The sequence below is a fragment of the Marmota flaviventris genome, chromosome 10 (assembly GCF_047511675.1).
Source record: "Marmota flaviventris isolate mMarFla1 chromosome 10, mMarFla1.hap1, whole genome shotgun sequence".
Taxonomy (NCBI): Eukaryota; Metazoa; Chordata; class Mammalia; order Rodentia; family Sciuridae; genus Marmota; species Marmota flaviventris.
In genome coordinates this window covers 25,388,030-25,407,677 of record NC_092507.1, presented here as the reverse complement: position 1 = coordinate 25,407,677, position 19,648 = coordinate 25,388,030, and the positions used below count along the sequence as shown (strand labels likewise).

Here is a 19,648-nt window from a genome sequence, read left to right as displayed (position 1 = left end):
AATGTTGAGTCTTATGGGGAAAATGAGGGGTGAAGATTATGCAAATTGTAACAAAAATAAAGAGACACATGCCAATTCATGCAGCTCATAGTTTTATCATAAAATACAAACTTTCTAAAATTAAGTATCTTACTTCTATTTTTTACCAACAACAACAAAAACAAACAAAAAAAATCACTCATGTTACCTAAATACGGGTGCATGTGTGGTTGAACAGGTATGAACAAGAGGGTGTGTGCTATGTGTGAGTGCCGGTCAGCAGATGCATCTGGTCTTGCTGTTTTCTCCTGTGACCTGGTCGGAACCTTGGCTTTCAAAACTTCATACCAAGCAGTTGCAGAATCCAGAATTCCAGAGCCCTTAGCCCTGATCCAAGGGCTAAGCAGGGAAGAAGGAAAAGAGAAGGAGGTCTAAAAATTTATGCCATTTCCACTGGAGGAAAAATAGGGGCTGTTCATCAGGGGCCCACCAGACGTCGAGCCAAACCTGAAAGAGAGGAAGGATGGATTCCATGATGAGATTCCTGATGTTATTGGAGAGATTAGAAAAAAGAACAGAACATATTAATTTTTTGGCTGTCAAAGACTGTGAAGACCGTGACAGACTTGCAGGCTGAAAGCTTTAGCATAATAATAATAAAAAAAAAGTGTTGACTCTGGGGAAATAAAATATTAAAATGACATAATTAGAGGACAATAAAGAGCTTCTCCTGCCACTAACTTGGACCAGGAAGACCCTGGGAGCCTCTGAGGATTACTTCTATGGAGCCTACACTCGTCCCATGCCAGGACCACAGAGCTGGGAATCCCTCTCTGAGCACCTTACCTGTATGTCTGTGACCACTCCACTGCCTTACGGGGCTAGCTGTGCTTTCAGGAAAATCAGAAAAGACAGGGCAGGTTCCTAGCATTAGATCTCAGAGTCCAGACAATCCCAGCACAACATCCCTGCTCACTTCGCTGAGTTAGGCTGCTCCATTTCAAGACCAGTCTGAGAAGCAAGCCTTGCCAGGTGCCTGGGTATTTACTAAACGCTCAAGGAAGAGCACAGAAGCTGTGAGCCTCACCTGGTAAGAGCAGCGACGCACACGCCTCTGCTTTCTCTCCAGACACACTCCTATTCGTACTTCAAAATAGGGCTCTAAAGCCCCCTCCTCTGGGAAGCTTGCTGGCCTCTCCAGATGGGAATGATGTACTCATCTTCTGGGATCTGATTGCAATTTCTTTACCCATCTGCTAGGATACTTTGAATGATGGGAATAATGGGAACAGAGCTCACTGCAAATTGCAGCAGAGCAAATGGCTAGATTTAATCTAATCCAGGGATTCTCAACCACTTTCCAGTTGGGCAGATGCATATTTCAGATGAGATTCACGTTCAAGGCACCCCTCCCATGAATTGATGTAACAATCAAAGGGGAGGTGGGGAGGGGAGGGAAGAAGCGATGGAGACAGACCACTGCATTAATTTATAATGCCTCTGCGGGTAAGGGCATCTGTTGCTCACTGTGAGCATCCATGGGCCAGTCCGGCTTTGTTTCATACCCTTCTCACTCAAACAAGTTCCACGAAGAGGAATCTGGGCTGTTCACCTTGTATCCAGCACCCGGCACAAGGTAGGTGCCTAATGCATAATTAATACCAGTGGTAAATCATACCTCTTTTCCTCTCTTTCAAAAATCATACTGGAGCATAATTAATTAAAAATGATGTTATTTTAAGAATACCTTGGATTCCACTCTGATTGACACAATGAAGGTTGTAACCCATGACGATGATCCGTAACCACGGTTCCTGACACATGTGGTCTCTGACTGCCACACCCCATGCATCTCACTTCTCCAGGTTCAGAACTTACAATCAGACAAACTGCCAAGGGCTTGGGCTGGACAGGATGGATGCATGCTAGAGGGTCAGGAGGAGGAGCAATGGTGTGGACTAGAACTATCAAGGAATGCTTCCTGGAGGAGGAGGAGGAGGAGGAGGAGGAGGAGCAACAGCTGGCCTGGCTTCTCCAGTGTGGTTGATCCTGTGCCCTGGTTTGCCTGGGACAGCCTCTGCAATGTTGTTCACAGTGTAATAATTACTAATGCCCCTTTAACTCTCAAGTTCATTACTGCTTGGAAAACCAATTATGCAGCCGTCCTGCCTTGATAAAAGTATGCAAACTCCCCCTCCTTCCCTGACAACAGGGAGGCCCCTTGCTCCTTCCTCTCCCACTTCCTACGCTTTAGTCTCTTGCTTCCTGCCTTCCCTGTCCCCCAGACCCAGCTCTCCAGTTAGGCCCTCACATCCTCTCTGCCTGGTGCAGCCTCACCTGGCTCTCCATTCACTCGGCACTGCTTGCTCAGAAGCCCCCAACGCCTCCTCGTGCTCTGCACTCAAGAAGCCTGGGTTCCCTGGGATAGTGCCCCGTTTGGCTTTCCACCACCGAGATCCCACACTCTCCTCCAGGAAATGCTTCCTGCTTTCCGGGACTCTTCCTAAGCCTCCTACTCTTTCTCCCACCTCACTAGAGGATCCTTCTTAAATCCTCTGCTGGTTCTTCCAAGCTCCAGCCTTTCCTCCACCTGCTGGGGGCTCAGTCCTTGGGCCTGAAGAGCTTCTCTACACACATACATTCCCTGGCCATCTCATCCCACCCCCTTTCATTCCATTCCATCCCATTCTTGAAATATCATCAATATGCTAATGACTCCCACATTTATTCCCAGCCCCAATCTGTCCGCTGAGCTCTAGACTCCTATATCCACCTGTTCATCAATTATCTAACAAGCATCTCCAAGTTCACATGTCCAATACCAAGCTCTGCAGTACTGGGATTGGACCTAGAGTCTCACTCATGCCAGGCAAGTGCCCTACCAATGAGCTCCATTCCTAGTACCCCACCACCTACCACCTCACGCTTTTCTTTATCTCTCTCTTTTTAAAAATTTCGAGACAGGATCTTGCTAAGCTGACCCAGTCTGGCCTCAGACTTGAGATCCTCCTGCCTCAGCCTCCCCAGTAGCTGGGATCACCGGTGTGTGTCACAGCACCCCGTTAAAGACCAAACAGATCCTTGCTTTAGTCATGTTCGCCTCAGCATCTTGCGGTGGCCACTCATCCATGCACACAAGTCCACAACCTGGAGATCATGCCGGATTCTTCCCTTTCCATAGTCCACATCCTACCATCAAATCCCATCAACTTTGCCAAGAAGATGAACATCCCAGATCTTTTCAATTGTCCTCTTTCCTGTGGTCACCGCACAGCAGAAAAAGGCTCCTAACCCCTGCACCACTTCTCACCCTCAGAGTCTGTACGTTGGCTAATGTGTTCTGTTGTACACAGAAATTTAGGACATGTCCTCACCCATTTAAAAGTCTTCCTGGCTTCCCACTGTTCTTGGAACGGCCCATGCCCACCACATCCTGTCTGTCTGGCCCTGGCCTGCAGATTCCATTTCTAACCCCCCACCCCACCCACCCCACCCCACCCCACCCCGCTTCCAGCTCTCACTGGGACCCAGCCACACGTTCCATCTGGGAGCCTTTACACTCTATTCTTTCTGCTCCCCATATATATGCATGGCTCATTCTCTCATTTAGATCTCAGCTCAAGAGACCTCCCTTGATTCTCGGTCCCCTCCTCCCCGGCACCTGACTTCACAGGTGTGTTTATCTCCTTGTTGTCTCTCTCCTCCCCTAGAATGTGAGCTCCTTGAGAGAAGAACACATTGCGTCTTGTTCACTGTGGTGCCAATTCACTTGAAGGTGCACACATCTTCCATGGATCCTCAGGCCAAGCAGCCAAAAGCCTTTAATAATCCAACCCCAATCTCCCTTTTCTAATCCTGTTTTCCACCTTTTTCAGGAACAAATCTAATACTTCCACCACCAGCAGCCTTTATCCTCAGGCCTTGGGCTTGCCCTGTTCCTTCCTGCCTGGGGGGTCTCTCTCTTCCAGCCTGGAATGCACCCGAACCTCCCATCCTGGAGGGCTCCTGCCTCTGGCCTCAGGCCACCTTGATGGTCTTCCCAAGTTGCCTGGGCACTGACATCCTTGGGCTCAGGTCTCATCTGTTCTCAACTCTCTTTCCTATTCCTGTCTTTCCTATTCGTGTGCAGGTCCCCTGCAGGCTAAATTCAAATTAACTCCAGGAATTAACACAGCGCATGGGAGGTGTGTTGGGTGCAACCCACCAGGAGGTGCTCTACAAAAAGAAGGAAGGGAAGTGGGGAGGGAGGGAGGGAGGAAGAGAGAAAGAAAGAGATAAAAGGGGCTGTGGATATCACGTTCAAACCACACTATCGACCACCTTCTTGAACATTTCCCATGCACCCTAGGAAATTAAATGATCTGAGAATTCCAACAGTTAAGAAATCTGTTTATCTTTGTTTCTCACAGCTTTCCCCAAACAGATCTGACTGCAGAAACCTCTTGCTAACATTTATCCCTTTTAACGAGACATTCAGGGGACATGCAGATTGAAAGAAGGGGGTTGGGGAATGTGGGAGGGACACTACAGGGAAGGGTCTGTGAGGATGGGAATCAATGTCAGGTCACAGAGTCGGATTCTAATCCTATTAAGTGAATTTCTCAAACTGGGGCACAGATGCCCCATCGTGTGCCTGGGAGACCCCGGGGATGACACGGCGCGGCCTGTCTCTTGGAACGTCAATATCAGTTGAAGATTTGGTGGGTGCGACGAGTGGCTAGTCATTATTATATTAAAACAAACACAAATGTGTTACTCAACTGCATGTTAAATTTGAATGGAATTGTCAGCTCAAACATGGAGTTAGTGTTGGCTGTTTTCTGCTAAGCCCTCAGATTATCCCAGGAAATGAGAGTCTCTCTGCTGTTGAGGGCTGTGGTGGAAAAGCGTGAGCAGCTCTGATAAGCAGGTGAAGGCCCTTCAGCAGGGCCGCCCGGAAGTCAATGGGATGTTGTGGGGGGGATTAGGCTGGTGGGGGCTTTAGGGTGTAGCCGTGGAGGGACAGCCAGAGAATCACCTGGGCACGTCCCGTTTTAAAACTCAGCAAGTGGGTAGGGAATGTGGTCAAGCTCTCCACCTGCCTTCTGTGGGGCAGGGTGCCCATTGGCTTCTACCTGGACAATTGCCACTGGACTGTAGGGCCACGCTCCCAAACAGAGGGGCCTCCCAGGATCTAGACTCTGCTCACCTCCCCACACCAGGTCCTCGCATACCAAGAAAGGCTCTGTGGAGCCCACCCCACTCGCCCCCATCCCAGCAGCTCCCTGGATACAAGTCCGACCCCCAGTGTGGGCTGAGGACTCACCCATATCCTTGGGGGAAGAGGTACTGCGGCCCATCTCCTGCCATGGGGGAAGGGTCTCGGGGGTTGGTGGACAGCTTTTGAGGCGTCCTCTGCGGGTATGGATAGTTGGGCTGGACGAAGGGGATGTAGCTTAACAGGGGGGTGTAGGACGAGCGGAAGATCTGCTGTCCCATCTGCTGTCCCATCTGTGGGGGGTTGTATGGTGTCACCTGCAGGTCAGAGAGGAGAGAGGGGCAGGGTCACCATTTCTCAGCCCTAACCCAAACTCCAGCGGACACCACTCCATGCCCCAGTTAAGTCCCTGCAGGGTCCACAAAAGACAGTATGGTGGGGTGGGACAAGCCCCGAGCTCGACTTCTGCAGTCAGCTTGGCAAGTTACCTATCGTATCTGAGTCTTGGGTCCCGCATCTGTCAGATGGGCAGACACTCTCTACCTTGTGTGGAAATGGAGTCAGTTGATATAAGTAGAGACGGGCACAAAATAAATAGCCATAAAATTGTATTTCCATTCTTTTCCCTGCCTTCCTACCTCAATAACCATTCCCAAAGGTTCCTGTTCATTATTTAAGTTTTTATTCAAATCTTGGAATGTACACAATGCTGGCTTCTATCTTAGGATCTCAATAGACACCAAGTCCAAGACAGCCCACCCACTGGACACACTGGTGATGGCAGGCATGTTCCCTATCTGTGCTGCCCACTGTGGCAATCACCAGCCACACACGGTTACTGAGCACTTGAAATCTGCCTGGTGTGAACAAGGAGGTGAATTTTGAATTTTTTTATTTTAATTCATTTAAGTAAGATTTTTTATTTAAATGTATTTAAACTTAAATAGCTACACAAAGCTAGTTAGTGGCTACCATATTGGTCCGTGTGAGTAGAGGAGATAAGGCAAAAAAATGGGCAATGGGTTCAGGTCAAATCCAAGGGAAAGGCAGGAACCCAGTGGGGTTTCTGAGACTACGTGGAACAAGCTCCCACCATCAACCAGGGCTCCAGCTTTCCTGCTCCCAATAAGGGATCATCCGTCTTACTTGCCGATATTGCTATGACTCCAAGACAGTGCCTGCCACTGTCCCATTTGGGGTGGGTTAGACGGTGGCTTCTCAGTAAGTACATGCTAAATGAGCCAGGTGCAATGGCTCACGCCTGTAATCCCAGCTCCTCAGGAGACTGAGGCAGGAGAATCTCAAGTTGGAGGCCAGCTCGGGCAACTTAGTAAGACCCCGACTCAAAATAAAAAATAAAAAGAGCTGGGATATAGCTCAGCAGCCGAGACCCTGGGCTCAGTCGATGTATCCTCCCCACAACAAAAATGTTAAATGAATGCAACAAACAGGGGACTGGGGAGGTGCAAAGGGGGACCACTAAGCATCTGCTCACCTGAAGTGGTGGGAACCCACCACATCCTGAGCACTCTGTTCTCTACTCACAGCTTCAAATGGAAGAGAACCTTCTCTCATCTGAAGCTGAGTGATTATCTTGATCCCCTGTGTGCTAAGGGGACTTTCAGCCAAGACTGGGGAAGCTTCTTGATTTCCACTTCAACAGGAAGGCTTGAGTCCCAGTGCCCCGGGACAGCCCTCTCTTGCCCTGCATGCCTTTGTCTGATAAACACCCACTAGGCTAACGCTCACGGAGTTCCTAGGATGGGTGGGCCCTGCATACAGCCCTGGGAGGCAGCCATGATCATTCCCATTTTAGAGATGAGGAAACTGATGAAGTTCAGAGAAGTGAAGTGACTTGCTCAGTGAACATCTCCAGTTCTGAGCTGGGGTCAGAACCCCAGCAGGGAGAGCCCAGAGCCTGTGCCCTCCTCCAGCATTGTTCTCTATGTTCTCTCCAGAGGCAGAGCTCCTGCCCTGGTCCTTGCCATCATCCTCAGAGAAGAGATTCAGGGTCTGGGTACAGACACAGGCACCAGAACCCCAAAGGACCAGCATGCCAGGAGCTTCCAGAAAGGGCTCGGGAGAGCACCTCCCAGGCAGACCCTGTGGGGCACACGGAAGGAGATACCTCTGGTCTTCATGGCAGGGGGAAAGCCCTGAGCCTGGAAGAGATGGAGGGATGAAGCTGGTCCCAGGGCACACGCATGCTGTGTGCAGAAATGTACCCAGGATTCCACAGAACCAATCAAAGCCATCAAACAGGCTTTGTATGTTTCTCTGGAACCATCTCTAAATATACCCCTCACTGACAAAAGTAACAGATCAGTGTGCCCTGAATGCCACGTTTGTATAAAAATGTTTATATAAATAGATGCCACTGGAAAGACACATAAGCAAGGATTGCCTCTAGGTGTTTAAATTCTTTTTTACCATGTTTTATATTACTTTTCTCAAATATACACAGGCATATACACACAATTGTCGACAAGGACTGGAACCAGGTGGGAGATGTCACTGTTGCTAGGGTGGAGGTGATGGACCAGGAATTCCCGAAGGGGTTCTCTCTCATCCCCGCTTCATCTCAGGATGCAAAGAGCTCCTACTGCTGACCAAGCAGTCCTGACCCAAGGAATAAAGTGCCCTACACCCATGAATACTTCTCTACCTTCCGGAACATTCTAGCATATTCCAGGTCAGAGGTGCAGTTTGCAGAGAAAGTAGAGGGATCTGTGAAGAGGAAGGAGAGGCAGAAGAATCTGGAGTTGGGTGTGGGGTGCCCATCTGAGTGTGAGGTGCCAGGCCCTGTGGCAGGCTGGACTCTGGTGCCCTCTACACCCTCATCCTCAGCACCTTTCCTCACACTCCCATCCCTGCCCCAAGACCATCTGTGTGTGCACCTGCATGCACGTTCACTCAGGCAGCCTGGGGGCGTATGTACGCCTGTATCTGTAAGTATACATGCTCTGCGTGTGTGTTTGCATTGCTGTCTCTGTCTCTGTGTATCTGTATACAAGAGGCGCTAAGGCAGGTGACTGGGCGCCTGGGACTGCAGAGGTCAAGCCCTAATTCTGCCACTCTGTGATTGTCCGACAGGTATTCATCCCAACCTACCTGTGGAAGTAACCTTGCCAGCTTTAGCCAATAAGACTGCAGGACACCCAGTGAAATTTGAATTTCAGGTAAACAATGAATAAGTTTTTAGCATAAGTATAGGACATGCCTAAAACGTTTTCATTGCTTATCTGAAATTCGAATTTCACTGGGTGTCCTGTATCTTAACGGTCAAGCCTACACGGCGGGGATGGGACTCCCTGCACCACTGATGCAGGGCAGACTGTGATTGGCTTTGGTCAGTGGAAGGTGGGTGGCAGTCACCACGCACCAGCTCTGCACCTCCTGTGCTCCTGCCACCTAACACAGGACGAGCAACAACTCCTGCAGCTTCAGCCCAGACCCAAAGGACGAATCCAAGGAACAGGAAGGAACCTGATCCACAGCCCAGTTCAGCCAATCTGTCAACTTGGAATGAGAAATCAACATTCAGAACTGATGTCTGTAACTGCAGTGACTCTGGAGGCTGAGGCAGGAAGGTCGCAAGTTCAAGACCAGCTTGAGCACCTTAGCATGGCCCTAAGCAACTTAGTGAGAAGCTGTCTCAAAATTAAAAAAAAAAAAAAAAAAAGAGGGCTGGGATGTAGCTTAGTGGTTAAGTGCCCCTGGGCTCATCCATACTCATACTCACCTGTCGGGAGTAACACCCCAGCTGGGGGTGCACAGGCTGCTGATAGGGTGTCCTGGCTGAGCGCTGGGGGTGCAGGCCCTGGGGAGACAGGAAGAGAGGGGCTTGGTGTTTCTGGGCAAGGGCTGCAGCCATGCCTGGCCCCCACACCTGCATCTGCAGACAGAAGTGAGCTTGTCCCATCACACTGCACCTGTCGCTGCCTGAGGCCACCTAGGTTTAGGCCAAGATGAGCCCAACTCATGCTGCCGGGAAGCCCCACTTAGGCAGTCTTCATAATGTTTAAACTGCCTCCTAAATCCCAGATCTGCCCTGCAGTGGCTCTGTGACTGGGAGCAAGCTGCTTGGCCTCTCTGAGCCTTTTTCCTTGTCTACAGAATTATGTGTGTTCAGGCCTGCAAAGCCCATGAAGAAAGCCACGTTCTCTGTTGCTGTCTGCACACCTTTGCTAAGTGCTTTCCCCAGGCCCCATTCCTGCCCTAACACACGAGATATCCAGGTACATCCATGTAAGTGTGAGTGTGTGTGTGTGTGGGGGGGGGGGGGGGTGTTAGTGTGGGGATAAATGAATTAATGCATCTAAAGAGCCGAGAACAGTGCCCAGCACAGAGTAAGGACTTGGTAAATGTTAGGTCTGTCTATCATCTCCCGCTGACCCCTCCCTTGAAAAGGCTTTCTGGCAGCTTATGAAAATTTTATTCACAATTCTGTCAGGGTGTGGGTGCTTTGGGGTGTACATTTGTCCCCACCCAGACACAAGATACACACACACACACATTGCATGCAGCCCATGAGCCCTCCAGTCTCAGGTTCTGTCTGCCCACCTTACCTGCCCCCTCCCCCACACAAGGCTCAAAGCCCAAAGCACCTCCCAGCCAGGACCTCCCCCCCTAGCCTCTGCACTCTGAGGTGCTGCCTCCATTCTGGGCTCAGTTTGTGCCAGTTACCAAAGGGGTGGGGCAGAACTCTGCCCTTGACTCTCCCAAGCTCCTCATGAAAAGCTGCGGAACCCCTGACCTGGAGTGGTGGGGGGAGTCCCTCAGCTCCCGCTGCCCCACCTTCTAGGTCCCCAAGAGAACACGTGCTCTCAGAGCCTCACCCCACTCTCTGTTCCCCCAGAACAAGACACATTCCTGCGGTGATCTCTTCCACATCCACCAGCCAGCCCTTCACCACAAACCAGCTCCCACCCTCTCCCCTGTACTCCAAGCCCTGAAGCTAGCAGCCTTACCTTCATGACCCAATGGGGTCCCCGTGACACCCACCTTGTCCTGAGCCTGGACAAAGAAGTCACACAGAGCGAGTGGCCTCGCCCATTCTCAGCTCTCAGTCTGCTGCTGCAAGGCCACTGAGCAGGTGGCTGAGTGTCCCTCCCCTGTCTCACCCCTCCCCCATGGACCCCTTTAGCACTTAACCCTGCCTTCCACCTTGCCCAGCAGAGGACAGGTGGCCACCTCCACCCCACCCACCTCGGCCCCAGGACCTGCGGAGGAGAGCAGCTGCCCACCCGATCCTTGACTTCAGGACACAAGGGCCACAGTCAACAGGATAAGCAACACCATCTGACTTCAAGGACACTTGCGGTTGTTAGAATAGCACGTCTACAATTGCAATTTTGTAAACTCGGGCTAGGGTAAACTCTTGTTTGCTTGAGGCTGTGTCCTTCGGCTACCCAGCCTCCCTCTTCATTATCGGGAGCAGAGTTCTTTTATGCTAAGAACCCGGGGGAGCCGCTGGGCCTCCTCTATGCACGAGACTTCCTCCTCCTCACCTCTGGTCCCTCTACCAAGGAGCTCTGAGTAAATTGGATTTATTCCTAATGCCGCGTGGGGAAGAAGCCAGAAGAGAGTAGACCCCATTTGTCATCTTCTGCCACTTCAAGGATTGTGGAGACCCCCGACCCCATTTTCTTGGAAGATCAGGGCTAAGTAATGACAACATCAAAATCCACTCCATCTCACACTTCAGCTTTTACGGCCTGTTCCCATCCCTGGGCTCAATCCTTACCCCAGATCAATCTGTGCTGCTTCTGCTGCTGTTGCTATGATTACGATGAACCCATCTCACAAAGGAAGAACCTGGGACTCAGAGCAGCTAATTAACCTGCCCACGGCCACACAGTTTGGAAGCAGCAGGATCGTTCTATCCAAATCTACCGATTTTGAAATCTGCCTTCCATCATCTCAGACCCCTTGATCAGCTGTTTTGAAGCTACACAGCATTATGAGATCTTGAGAAGCTGCCAGAAGGTAAATTATGCTGTCTGTTGTTACTTCCTGGGAGGGTCAACTCTTTGCATGGCCCCCTTCATCTGTGCCCATTCAGTGTGTGAACTGCCTCACGGAACCCAGCGGGTCCTCCGAGCCAGAGGACCCCTTCCACTGCTCCTGCCCAGAGGCTGGGGAACCTTGTCAGAGTAAACCCTGCAATGCAAACCTCTGCCTCTCTGAAGACAGGGGAACGTCATGCTCAGACAATATGTCCATTTCTCGCCCACTCCAAAAAAGTCAAGGCGGAAGAAATCAACACCGCAAAGTGATGCCACCCAGACTTAGCACAGCCAACCATTGCAAATTAGCTTTCCACGGTGTGCTCCCCGGGCGCGTCTGAGAGTGGATGTGTGCGCACCACCTACAACCCTGCGACTGTTCCTCCCTCGGAGGTGGAGGGGCGTCTGCTGGTCTGTGATGTACTTCTTGGTCATCTTTGAATCCTCTCACCTAGCCCAACACTCTGCTTATAAAAGCGTGGAGCAAAGGTTTTTTTAAAATTCCTTAAGTGCATGAGTAAATAGAAATGGGTAAATCACTAAATAGTGAAATAAATAAACCATAAATAAGCAAGCCTCAAATGCAAGGGTAGAAGAACACTGGTGAAGGAGTCCGTGAATCAAGGAGCGACACGTTTCTCTCAGGACCTGTGTAAAGACAGGGTGGCTGATGGGAGATGGGCAGGCTTTCATCTCCCCTTAGATCACCCTGCACTGCAACCCCTGGCCTCTCCGTGGCCACTTGTTCTCTTTAGCAAACAGACAAGCTTAAAAACAAAACAGAGGAACAGAGAAACAGAACCCTTTGGGATCCAGGAGCTAAGCCTGATGGGCCAGCTAGGTGGGTCTTACCTAGAGTGGAAGAGACCTGCTTCTGCCCTGCACATCTAAGCCTCAAGGTTGGTGCTCTCTTGCAAAGAAGGAAATGGCTCAGGTGCCAAGGGGGTGGTGAAAGGGGAAGGGACGTGGAGGAAAATAAACTGAATACGAGTGTATTTCCTTTTGCTTTTCCTCTTTTCCCTTTCCAGGCTTTGCTGGACCAGGAGGGTACAGCCGATGGCCAAACTCTTGGACATCCAAACCCCAAGGACCCGCACCTCCCCACACAACTACGAGCCACTCTGGAGAGGAACGAGGAAGGGGAACCGGAGACAGAAATCTTAAATGCCGAGCATCTTTCCTAGGGGGGGGGAAACACCTGAGCACTACCTAGAGGGACTGTTTCAGTTATTGGATTGGACAAAGTCTTAAACTAGAGTGGACATTTATTTGATTCTTCCCTCCTTCTACTGAGTGGGCTGCAGCTCTTAAGGGATATTAAGTTAAATGGACAAAATAAAGAAACTACATTTTCCCTGCATAAATAAGTTCTGTGAGTGAAATTTCAAACCCTGCTACAAGTGCTTTACCTTTCCTTTCTGTCTGGTCACTAATTCCTTCTTAACGAGGAGCCTAAGACCAAGAATGCATGTCCAGCCACCTTGGCTGGTACAAGCAAAGGCTACTCAGATACAGTTTAAATAAGATGGTCACCATTTGACCTCCAAACCACAACACTGGGGAGTGAACGGGGATGTCCTTAGTAATCATTCTGGGACCAAATGCCTAAGCTGAGATGGTCCCAAGTCATCCAAGATGAAGGCCATCTAATTTTAAAGGAATCGCAGGAGGTAGGTGGGAAATAAGGACTATGCCATCCTCCTGTTCCGGGGGACCAAGCACTTAACCAGCCAAGACTCTTAAAGAGCTCTGGAATAATCAGCATGGTGTGAAGTGTGTGTGTGTGTGTGGTATGTGTGTGTGTGTGTGTGTGTGTGTGTGTGTAGCAAGTGATCTGGTCACAACAAAAATAGCAACAGACAAGGTAACAAGTTGAGAGTGTCCGGTTGTCATTCCCTGGGAGCCTCTGGGGTAAGAAAATGGCATTCAAAGGGCGCCCAAGGGCTCTTTGTGAAATAGGCTCCCTACAAGCCACACCCGGTCGTGGTGTGGAGCCCAGGTGGGATGACTGCAGGCAGAGTCCAGCCGCCCCACTCACCTGATACTGCGGGAAAGTGGAGTGATTGGTGAACACCGGCGGAGGCGGGCAGTTCAGGTTGAGCCAGAAAGGCTGGTTCACTGTCGTGGAGGTCAAGGCTGTGGCAAAGCGTGGGGTGAAAACGTTCCCTGTGAACTTAAGGTTGTTCTTGTCGGCCACTGTAACTGGAGGGTTAACTGCAAGTCACAGGAGAGGTAAAGGCGTTCAGTGTTTGAGGCAGGGATAGGCCAGGAGGCCTTCAGTCTCTTCCCCTCCCCAGAGATTCTCAGAGGTCAGGGGCTTTAAAGCTCCAAGAGGGTCCTTCAAAGTCTTGGTGAATTTCCAACCACAGGAAAACATCATCAGTTCACACCTTGCCAATCTGAAAGGGATCCCAGCAGGGTCTGGCTTGGAGCTTCTCTTTCCATCATTGGCTAATCGGGAGGGGGGGGGGTTTAGCAAGGGATACAGCAACCCGCATTGCTATATGTTCCCAACTTAAAAAGCAAATTCTTCCAGGTGCTTTAGAAAAATCTAGCTATGTCATGCAAACAAGTGCTATGTCACTGGAATTCATTCGGATCAAACCCTTCAAACAGCCCCCCACCAGGCCACCAGGACCATACGCTCAGCAGGGACTGTATCTCGGGTAGGTATTGTGTCTATCTGGGAATGACTTTTAAAATATTTTAAAACAGGATAATTCGGTGTGAGTGGCTCTAAATTAGTCCAGAAGAATGAGTTTTCTGGATATGAATTGCTTCCTGAGAAACATCTGTGTCCCAGGGGGCTTATGAGATCAGAAATGGGCCCTCGGTTTCCCCTCCATCTGGCATCATTTTTAGAAAGGAGTTTTTGACTGAAACGACTGGAGAGGAGCACGAAGAGAGAGCAGGGACTTGAAATATATCCACGTGAAAGTGATTGAAAGCAGGGATTTTTTTTTCCCTTTGGCTTGGGCATTTTGAGAAGCTAGGGTATAATTCTGGGTTAGGGCTGTATTCAAAAATCAACCACTGAAAATGCCCACATGACCCCTGGAAGCCAACTACCTATCTCTATAATTTTATTTCCCACAAGGAACATATGGAAAAAGCCATTTCCGCGGTTCTACGATTTAAAAATCCTGACATCAAGGAAAGGCAGTGACTGGCCCTGGTTAAGACAGAGCCACGCCTGGGTCTAAGATGTCTCTGGGGTCCCTCCCTCGGGGTCCTTGCTGGCTAGGTCAGCTTACGTTTCAGCTCCAGCCCATCCATCTCCACTTTGCTGCGAAGCCTCAGCTGTCCGCTCGGGTTCTTGGTGGCACCAAGGAACTCATAAAGCAGGTTCTTCTTGGCCGGCCATGCAGGCTTCTTGGTGGACATGGTGCCCACTGGGTCAATGCAACCCTCCTCACTGCAGCTGTCCTTCCGGCTCTGGGGCCACTGGCTGAGGAAGAGGCTCTCTCGACCCTTGGCCAGCTCCTTGCTGCCAGGATTCCGTTCTGGAGCAGGAGAGAAACGGAGTCAATGCTCCCGGGGTACCAAGTGCTAGATGCAGGGAGCATCTTCTTATGAACCAGGTGACAGGTCTTCCATAGTACTCACCCGAGGCTCCGACTGGCCTGCAGACTCTCCCTCAGCCTAGTGGAACCACAGTCTCTCTCTCAGGCTTTCCCTGACCACTGCCCCTTCTAGCCTTCCTGTCTCATGATCCAGATGTCTGTCCATCCATCCATCCATCCTCATCTTCCCTCCTTCCTTCCTTCCACAGTGCCAGTCAGGGGATATAAGGATGACTTGGGCAGTTTTCGCCATCAGGGGGTGCGCAGCTTAGGGGGGAAGACACGCGTCCCTGCAGGACACAGGGTCTGAGCCCCACGGTTTGCTCCCTCACCATGGACTCCACCTCGGCTGTGTTGCTCACAGGCAGCTCGGCTCTCTTGTCAGTGCCAGGCCCTGCCCTGAGTGCTGGGGACACAGGGATGAGTCAGAGCCAGACTCTGCCCTGCAGGAGCTCACAACAAGGAAGAAGAGAGAGACATGCCCAGAATAGCTCCAGGACAAGGCAGATGGGCACCACGAGGTGACAGAAGTACACAATGGGAGAAGACGGTGGCTGAGATCACTTCTATCTGAGAGGGTCCTTTATATTCCCAGAAGGAAGTGGGGTGCAGCTAGGCTTTGCATGCAGGGGTACCTGAGAGGAGGGTGCGACAGACCTGGGTGACTATGGACAGAGACTGGGAAGCATCAAAGAGATGCAGGAAGGACACAATCAGAGCCAGACTCAGGACTCGCTCCAAATAGACCAAGCATCCATCCCCCAGTGCAAGGACTGTCTGCACACAGTGGGGGGCCCCCCCACTGCGCTCTCACCCCCATGTCCTTTTAGCCTTGCAACTCTTTCTTCAAATGAAATTAAATGCATGTGTGTGGAACAGTGATGGAAAATGCTCTAAAAAAAAATTGTATCTGGGGCTGGGGTTGTAGCTCAGTGGCAGAGCGCTTGCCTCACGTACGTGAGGCACTGGGTTCGATCCTCAGCACCACATAAAGATAAATAAATAGATGAAACAAAGATTGTGTCCGTCTATAACTAAAAAAAAATGTTTAAAAAATTGTATCTGTACTGAACATGGGCAGACATTTTTTTTTTCTTGTCAATGATTCCTAAACAGCACAGTAGAGCAACAGAATAGCTAACATTTACATCCTATTAGGTATCGTAGATCCTCTAAAGATGGTGTGGAGTAGGTAGGAGGGTGTGCACGAGTTAGATGCCATTTTAAATGAGGAACTTGAGCATCTGTGGATTTGGGCATCTAAAGAGAGCCCTGGAACCAACATTTGGAGGGACAACTGTATATACATATATATATATATATATATATGTTTTTTAAAGCACTGCTCTGGTTGAAGCAGAGAAGAGGGTCTTTTCCTGCCAGCCCCTTCATTCCTTCCACCATCTGATGGTATCTGAAGCTCCCCAGAGATTGGCATGGAAACTTCCACCTGCTGACTAAGATGGCAATGCTCTGTGCTGGACACACTGCAGGCACCTGCGGACTCTGGTCACAGAGGGATCAGAAGAAGTGGACCTGATCCCACCAGTTCTAGGACCTCCAACCCAGTGGCCTTGAGGGCTGAGCATGTGCCCAACTGGGTCTGCCTTCCCAGAACTGTCCCAGCAGAGGAGAGCTGCTCCAGCCTGGGCCAGTTTGGAAGCCAGTGGTGTTTTTAGTAAAATGCATGCCCAGAGTCTCTTCTAAGAGTTTCTCTTCTTGCTGTTCTGCCTCCAGCTAGTTTGCTGAAATAACACACCCACTAATAATAGCCCTTTCCTCAGAGAAAACACACACCTGCAGCCCCACACACACCTACGAGGGCCCCTCCTCCGAGACCTGGGTACACACAATGCTCACGTTCCTGCCTGTTTCTCCTCTGCCTCTCCTGCATGTACACGACTACACACAGGACAGACACATATGTCGACATGTACACCCAGACACAAACAGATTCACCCCCTCTGCATTTTTCTCTAACAAACACACCTACACTGGCAAAGCTCTCTTTGGCACCATTTTGCCCATATACTTGTACACGCAGACACAAATGGTCAGGAGGGTGGGTGGGCAGGACCACTTCCAATCCCACAGCCCCATCTGGTAAGAATGCATCCATGGGTGATTCCAGAAGGAGGGGGAGGAAGGCCCTTCCCCCGGCCAAGAGCTCAACCCTCCCCCCCCACAACCCCCAAAGCCCATCATCTCAAAGCTCTCTGGCTCTCCCAGGCCTTCCTAACACTGAATCCAGCTGGTGATCCCTGGCTCCATTGTTCTGGACTCCAGACAGTGCTCAGAATACAGAATGTTCTCAGGGGTGATTGTGTTCTTATTCTCTCAGGGAGATGAATGTGGGCCCTCGTGATACGGGCATCTCTTGTTATCCACCCATGCTGACAGACTGGGGGTGATTCTTCTTTGGTTGGCATGAATATGATATATTCCCCTAGTAACTGCTCAATGTGGGCAAATGCCTCTGCCATCAGTCTGACTTCTTGGAACCAACTAGTCTGAATGGCTAGATCAGGACAAAAGACAGAATCTAAAGGGAGAGGGAAATGTGAGAGGTATCTGGGTAGCAGATCCCAGGACCAACAGGCTGAGCCATGAAAACTTATGCATCCACTTTCTGCCCCAGAGAGAGTGAGAACTAGACCTAAGGGCCAGAACAGGTGCCTCCATCCCAAGCTAAGTGACCCCAGCTGCCAATCAAATTCCTCTCCAACCATCTCCATGAGGCAGCCTCAGCCCCACCGTGGACCCAGCTAGGGTAAATACTTTCTTCCTGGTGGAGTCAAAACATGGAGCCAGTTACTACATACATGGTACCGATCCCTCTTCCCAAAGTGGTCTGGATCAGGGGCTCTGCATTTGCTCACACAAGCTGTGCCCTGCCCATGGGCATCCAGCAGAGCAGGCCTGCAGGGACTGAGAACAGCCTGCACCTGGGAGCCTGTGCCCACCAGAGAGGCTGCTTTTTCCTGCTTCACCCAATGATGCTTTATGTGTGTGCCGTGGCCCCGACGGCTTCCTAGGAGGCCGCCTCCACGCAGGCCCACTCTGTACCCCTGATCCCAGCCCCACTCACCCATCAAGTGGTGCCCCTCCAGGGTGGGGTCAGACTCAGCCTTGGAGCAGATCTTAGCAAACACGGGGAGCTGCCTCTTCTGAGCAGGGAGCTCCAAGAGTTTGTCGGGGGGTGCAGGAGGAGGTGGGGGTGGCAGCAGCAGGAATGGGCCCAGCCCTGTAGGCTCCCTGAAGCTCCCAGAGCCACTGAACATGCTGTTCTGCAGGAAGTCCTTGATGACCCTTGCCTCCTCCAGCACCATCTTGTTGTCGGGGGTTTTGGACATCTCCGTGGACTTCAGTGGAAACTGGGCCAGGAGCTTGCTGATCTCTGAGTTGGAGGCACCCAGGCTGTGGCCCCCATCCTCGGTCCCTTTGATCTTGGCAGCACGCAAGATGCCTGTCACCGTCGACAGGGCAGAATCGCAGTCCTGCCGGCTGCCAATCACAGACACGGCCACCTTCTGCTCCCGCAGGTTGTCACCAGCAATGATGGAGGCTCCAGGGCGCTCACTGCTACCAGCCACCAAAGGAGGTGCGAGAATACAAGGAACTGGTTCTCTGGTCCCTTGGGGAATGCCTCCCGGTGCTGCCAGTTCCCCTGAGCTCTCTTTGACCAGGATGAGGTGCTCTTTGGTGAGATTCAAGAACTCCTGCTCCACCAACAGGGAGATCTCATCCTTGCCGCTGCTGAGTTCCAGAGCTCTGCAAACAGGTCAGAGAGAGAGGCGGTGAGAGTGTCTGCTCACCAAGGGGTGGCTCTACAACAGGACACGGGCCCCAGGGAAAGGGGGCGGATGCAGCACTTGATGGAAACATGTTTCCTGTTGAGGGAAGCCTATTGCTTTCTCAAGCAAAAAAAAAAAAAAAAAAGACTGACAGTCTGGCTTGGCCCCTAGACCCCAGATCTACACTGTAGCCCCGAGGCTACCTGAGTCCCTCCTTGCTGGCACTTTTCTGGCAAGATCATGAACCCTGGACTGGCCTCACCTCAGTCATGGCTGGTGCCAGCAGTTGAGTGGTCCCTACGCTGATTCCTAAGGATCTCCCGATGCCCAACCACTGGCCTCCACCTGTAACTCAGACCTGGACACCTGCATAGACATTGCTGGCCAGCAGAAGCCCAATGGCCTCTGGTGGTCCCAGGGACACTAGGTTCCTGATTGCTGCCAGTCCTCAGCCCCACCTTCCTGCCATCATCCCTGGCAAGGGGCACCTTCTTGCCTGGCACTCTCAGGGGCACCAGAGGCACTGAGCTTACCACCATCTGTTCTCCGACTTGGTGGGCTCCTGTGAGGGCCGGGTGAGGTGGCCTACACCTCGAACACCTGAAAAACTGCTCAGCACGCTAGCCCTGGGGATACTGAGGAAGAAGATGATGAAAGGCAGACCCCATGAGTGGAGAGGGCACTGGTGACCCCAAAACAGTGCCCATGGAGTGCCCCAGCAGGGGTCTTGCCTTCCTGGCAATGCTGTTTTTGTGTAGGGGTCTGCATGCGAGTGCGTGTGCATGCACAGGCACACGCGCACATACACACAATGGACATACACATACTCGTGTGTGTTTGACACACGTACACCTGGACAGGAGCAGAAAGGCACATGATTCATGTGTCAGCACACATAGCATCAGAGCAGTGGCCCCCGCATTGACCACCCACCAGAATGGGCGTTTGGTGTAGTCTAGAGGCTCCCTGCTATCCCAGCATGAACCCTTTACCCTTTATAGTTACTGGGTCCTGCGGAGGCACATGGGTTCTGAGGTAGGGAGTGGGGAGTCAGGGTGCTTGTGCCAAAAAATATGTAGGGAGTGTGTATGAATCTTCTGAGCCCTG

General features: G+C 51.2%; 1 protein-coding gene across 1 annotated transcript in view; it reads right to left on the bottom strand.

Moving 5' to 3' along the window:
* Positions 1-410: 410 nt before the first annotated feature.
* The window catches only part of C10H1orf94 (chromosome 10 C1orf94 homolog), a 35,184-nt gene continuing 15,946 nt past the window's right edge, over positions 411-19,648 (bottom strand). Inside the window, exons 2-7 of the mRNA XM_027936978.2 lie at positions 17,836-18,518; positions 14,439-14,687; positions 13,223-13,398; positions 8,919-8,996; positions 5,285-5,493; positions 411-486 (exon numbers count right to left, since the gene is read on the bottom strand). Coding sequence (XP_027792779.2) covers positions 411-486; positions 5,285-5,493; positions 8,919-8,996; positions 13,223-13,398; positions 14,439-14,687; positions 17,836-18,518 — 1,471 coding nt within the window. The remainder of the gene's footprint in view (positions 487-5,284; positions 5,494-8,918; positions 8,997-13,222; positions 13,399-14,438; positions 14,688-17,835; positions 18,519-19,648) is intronic.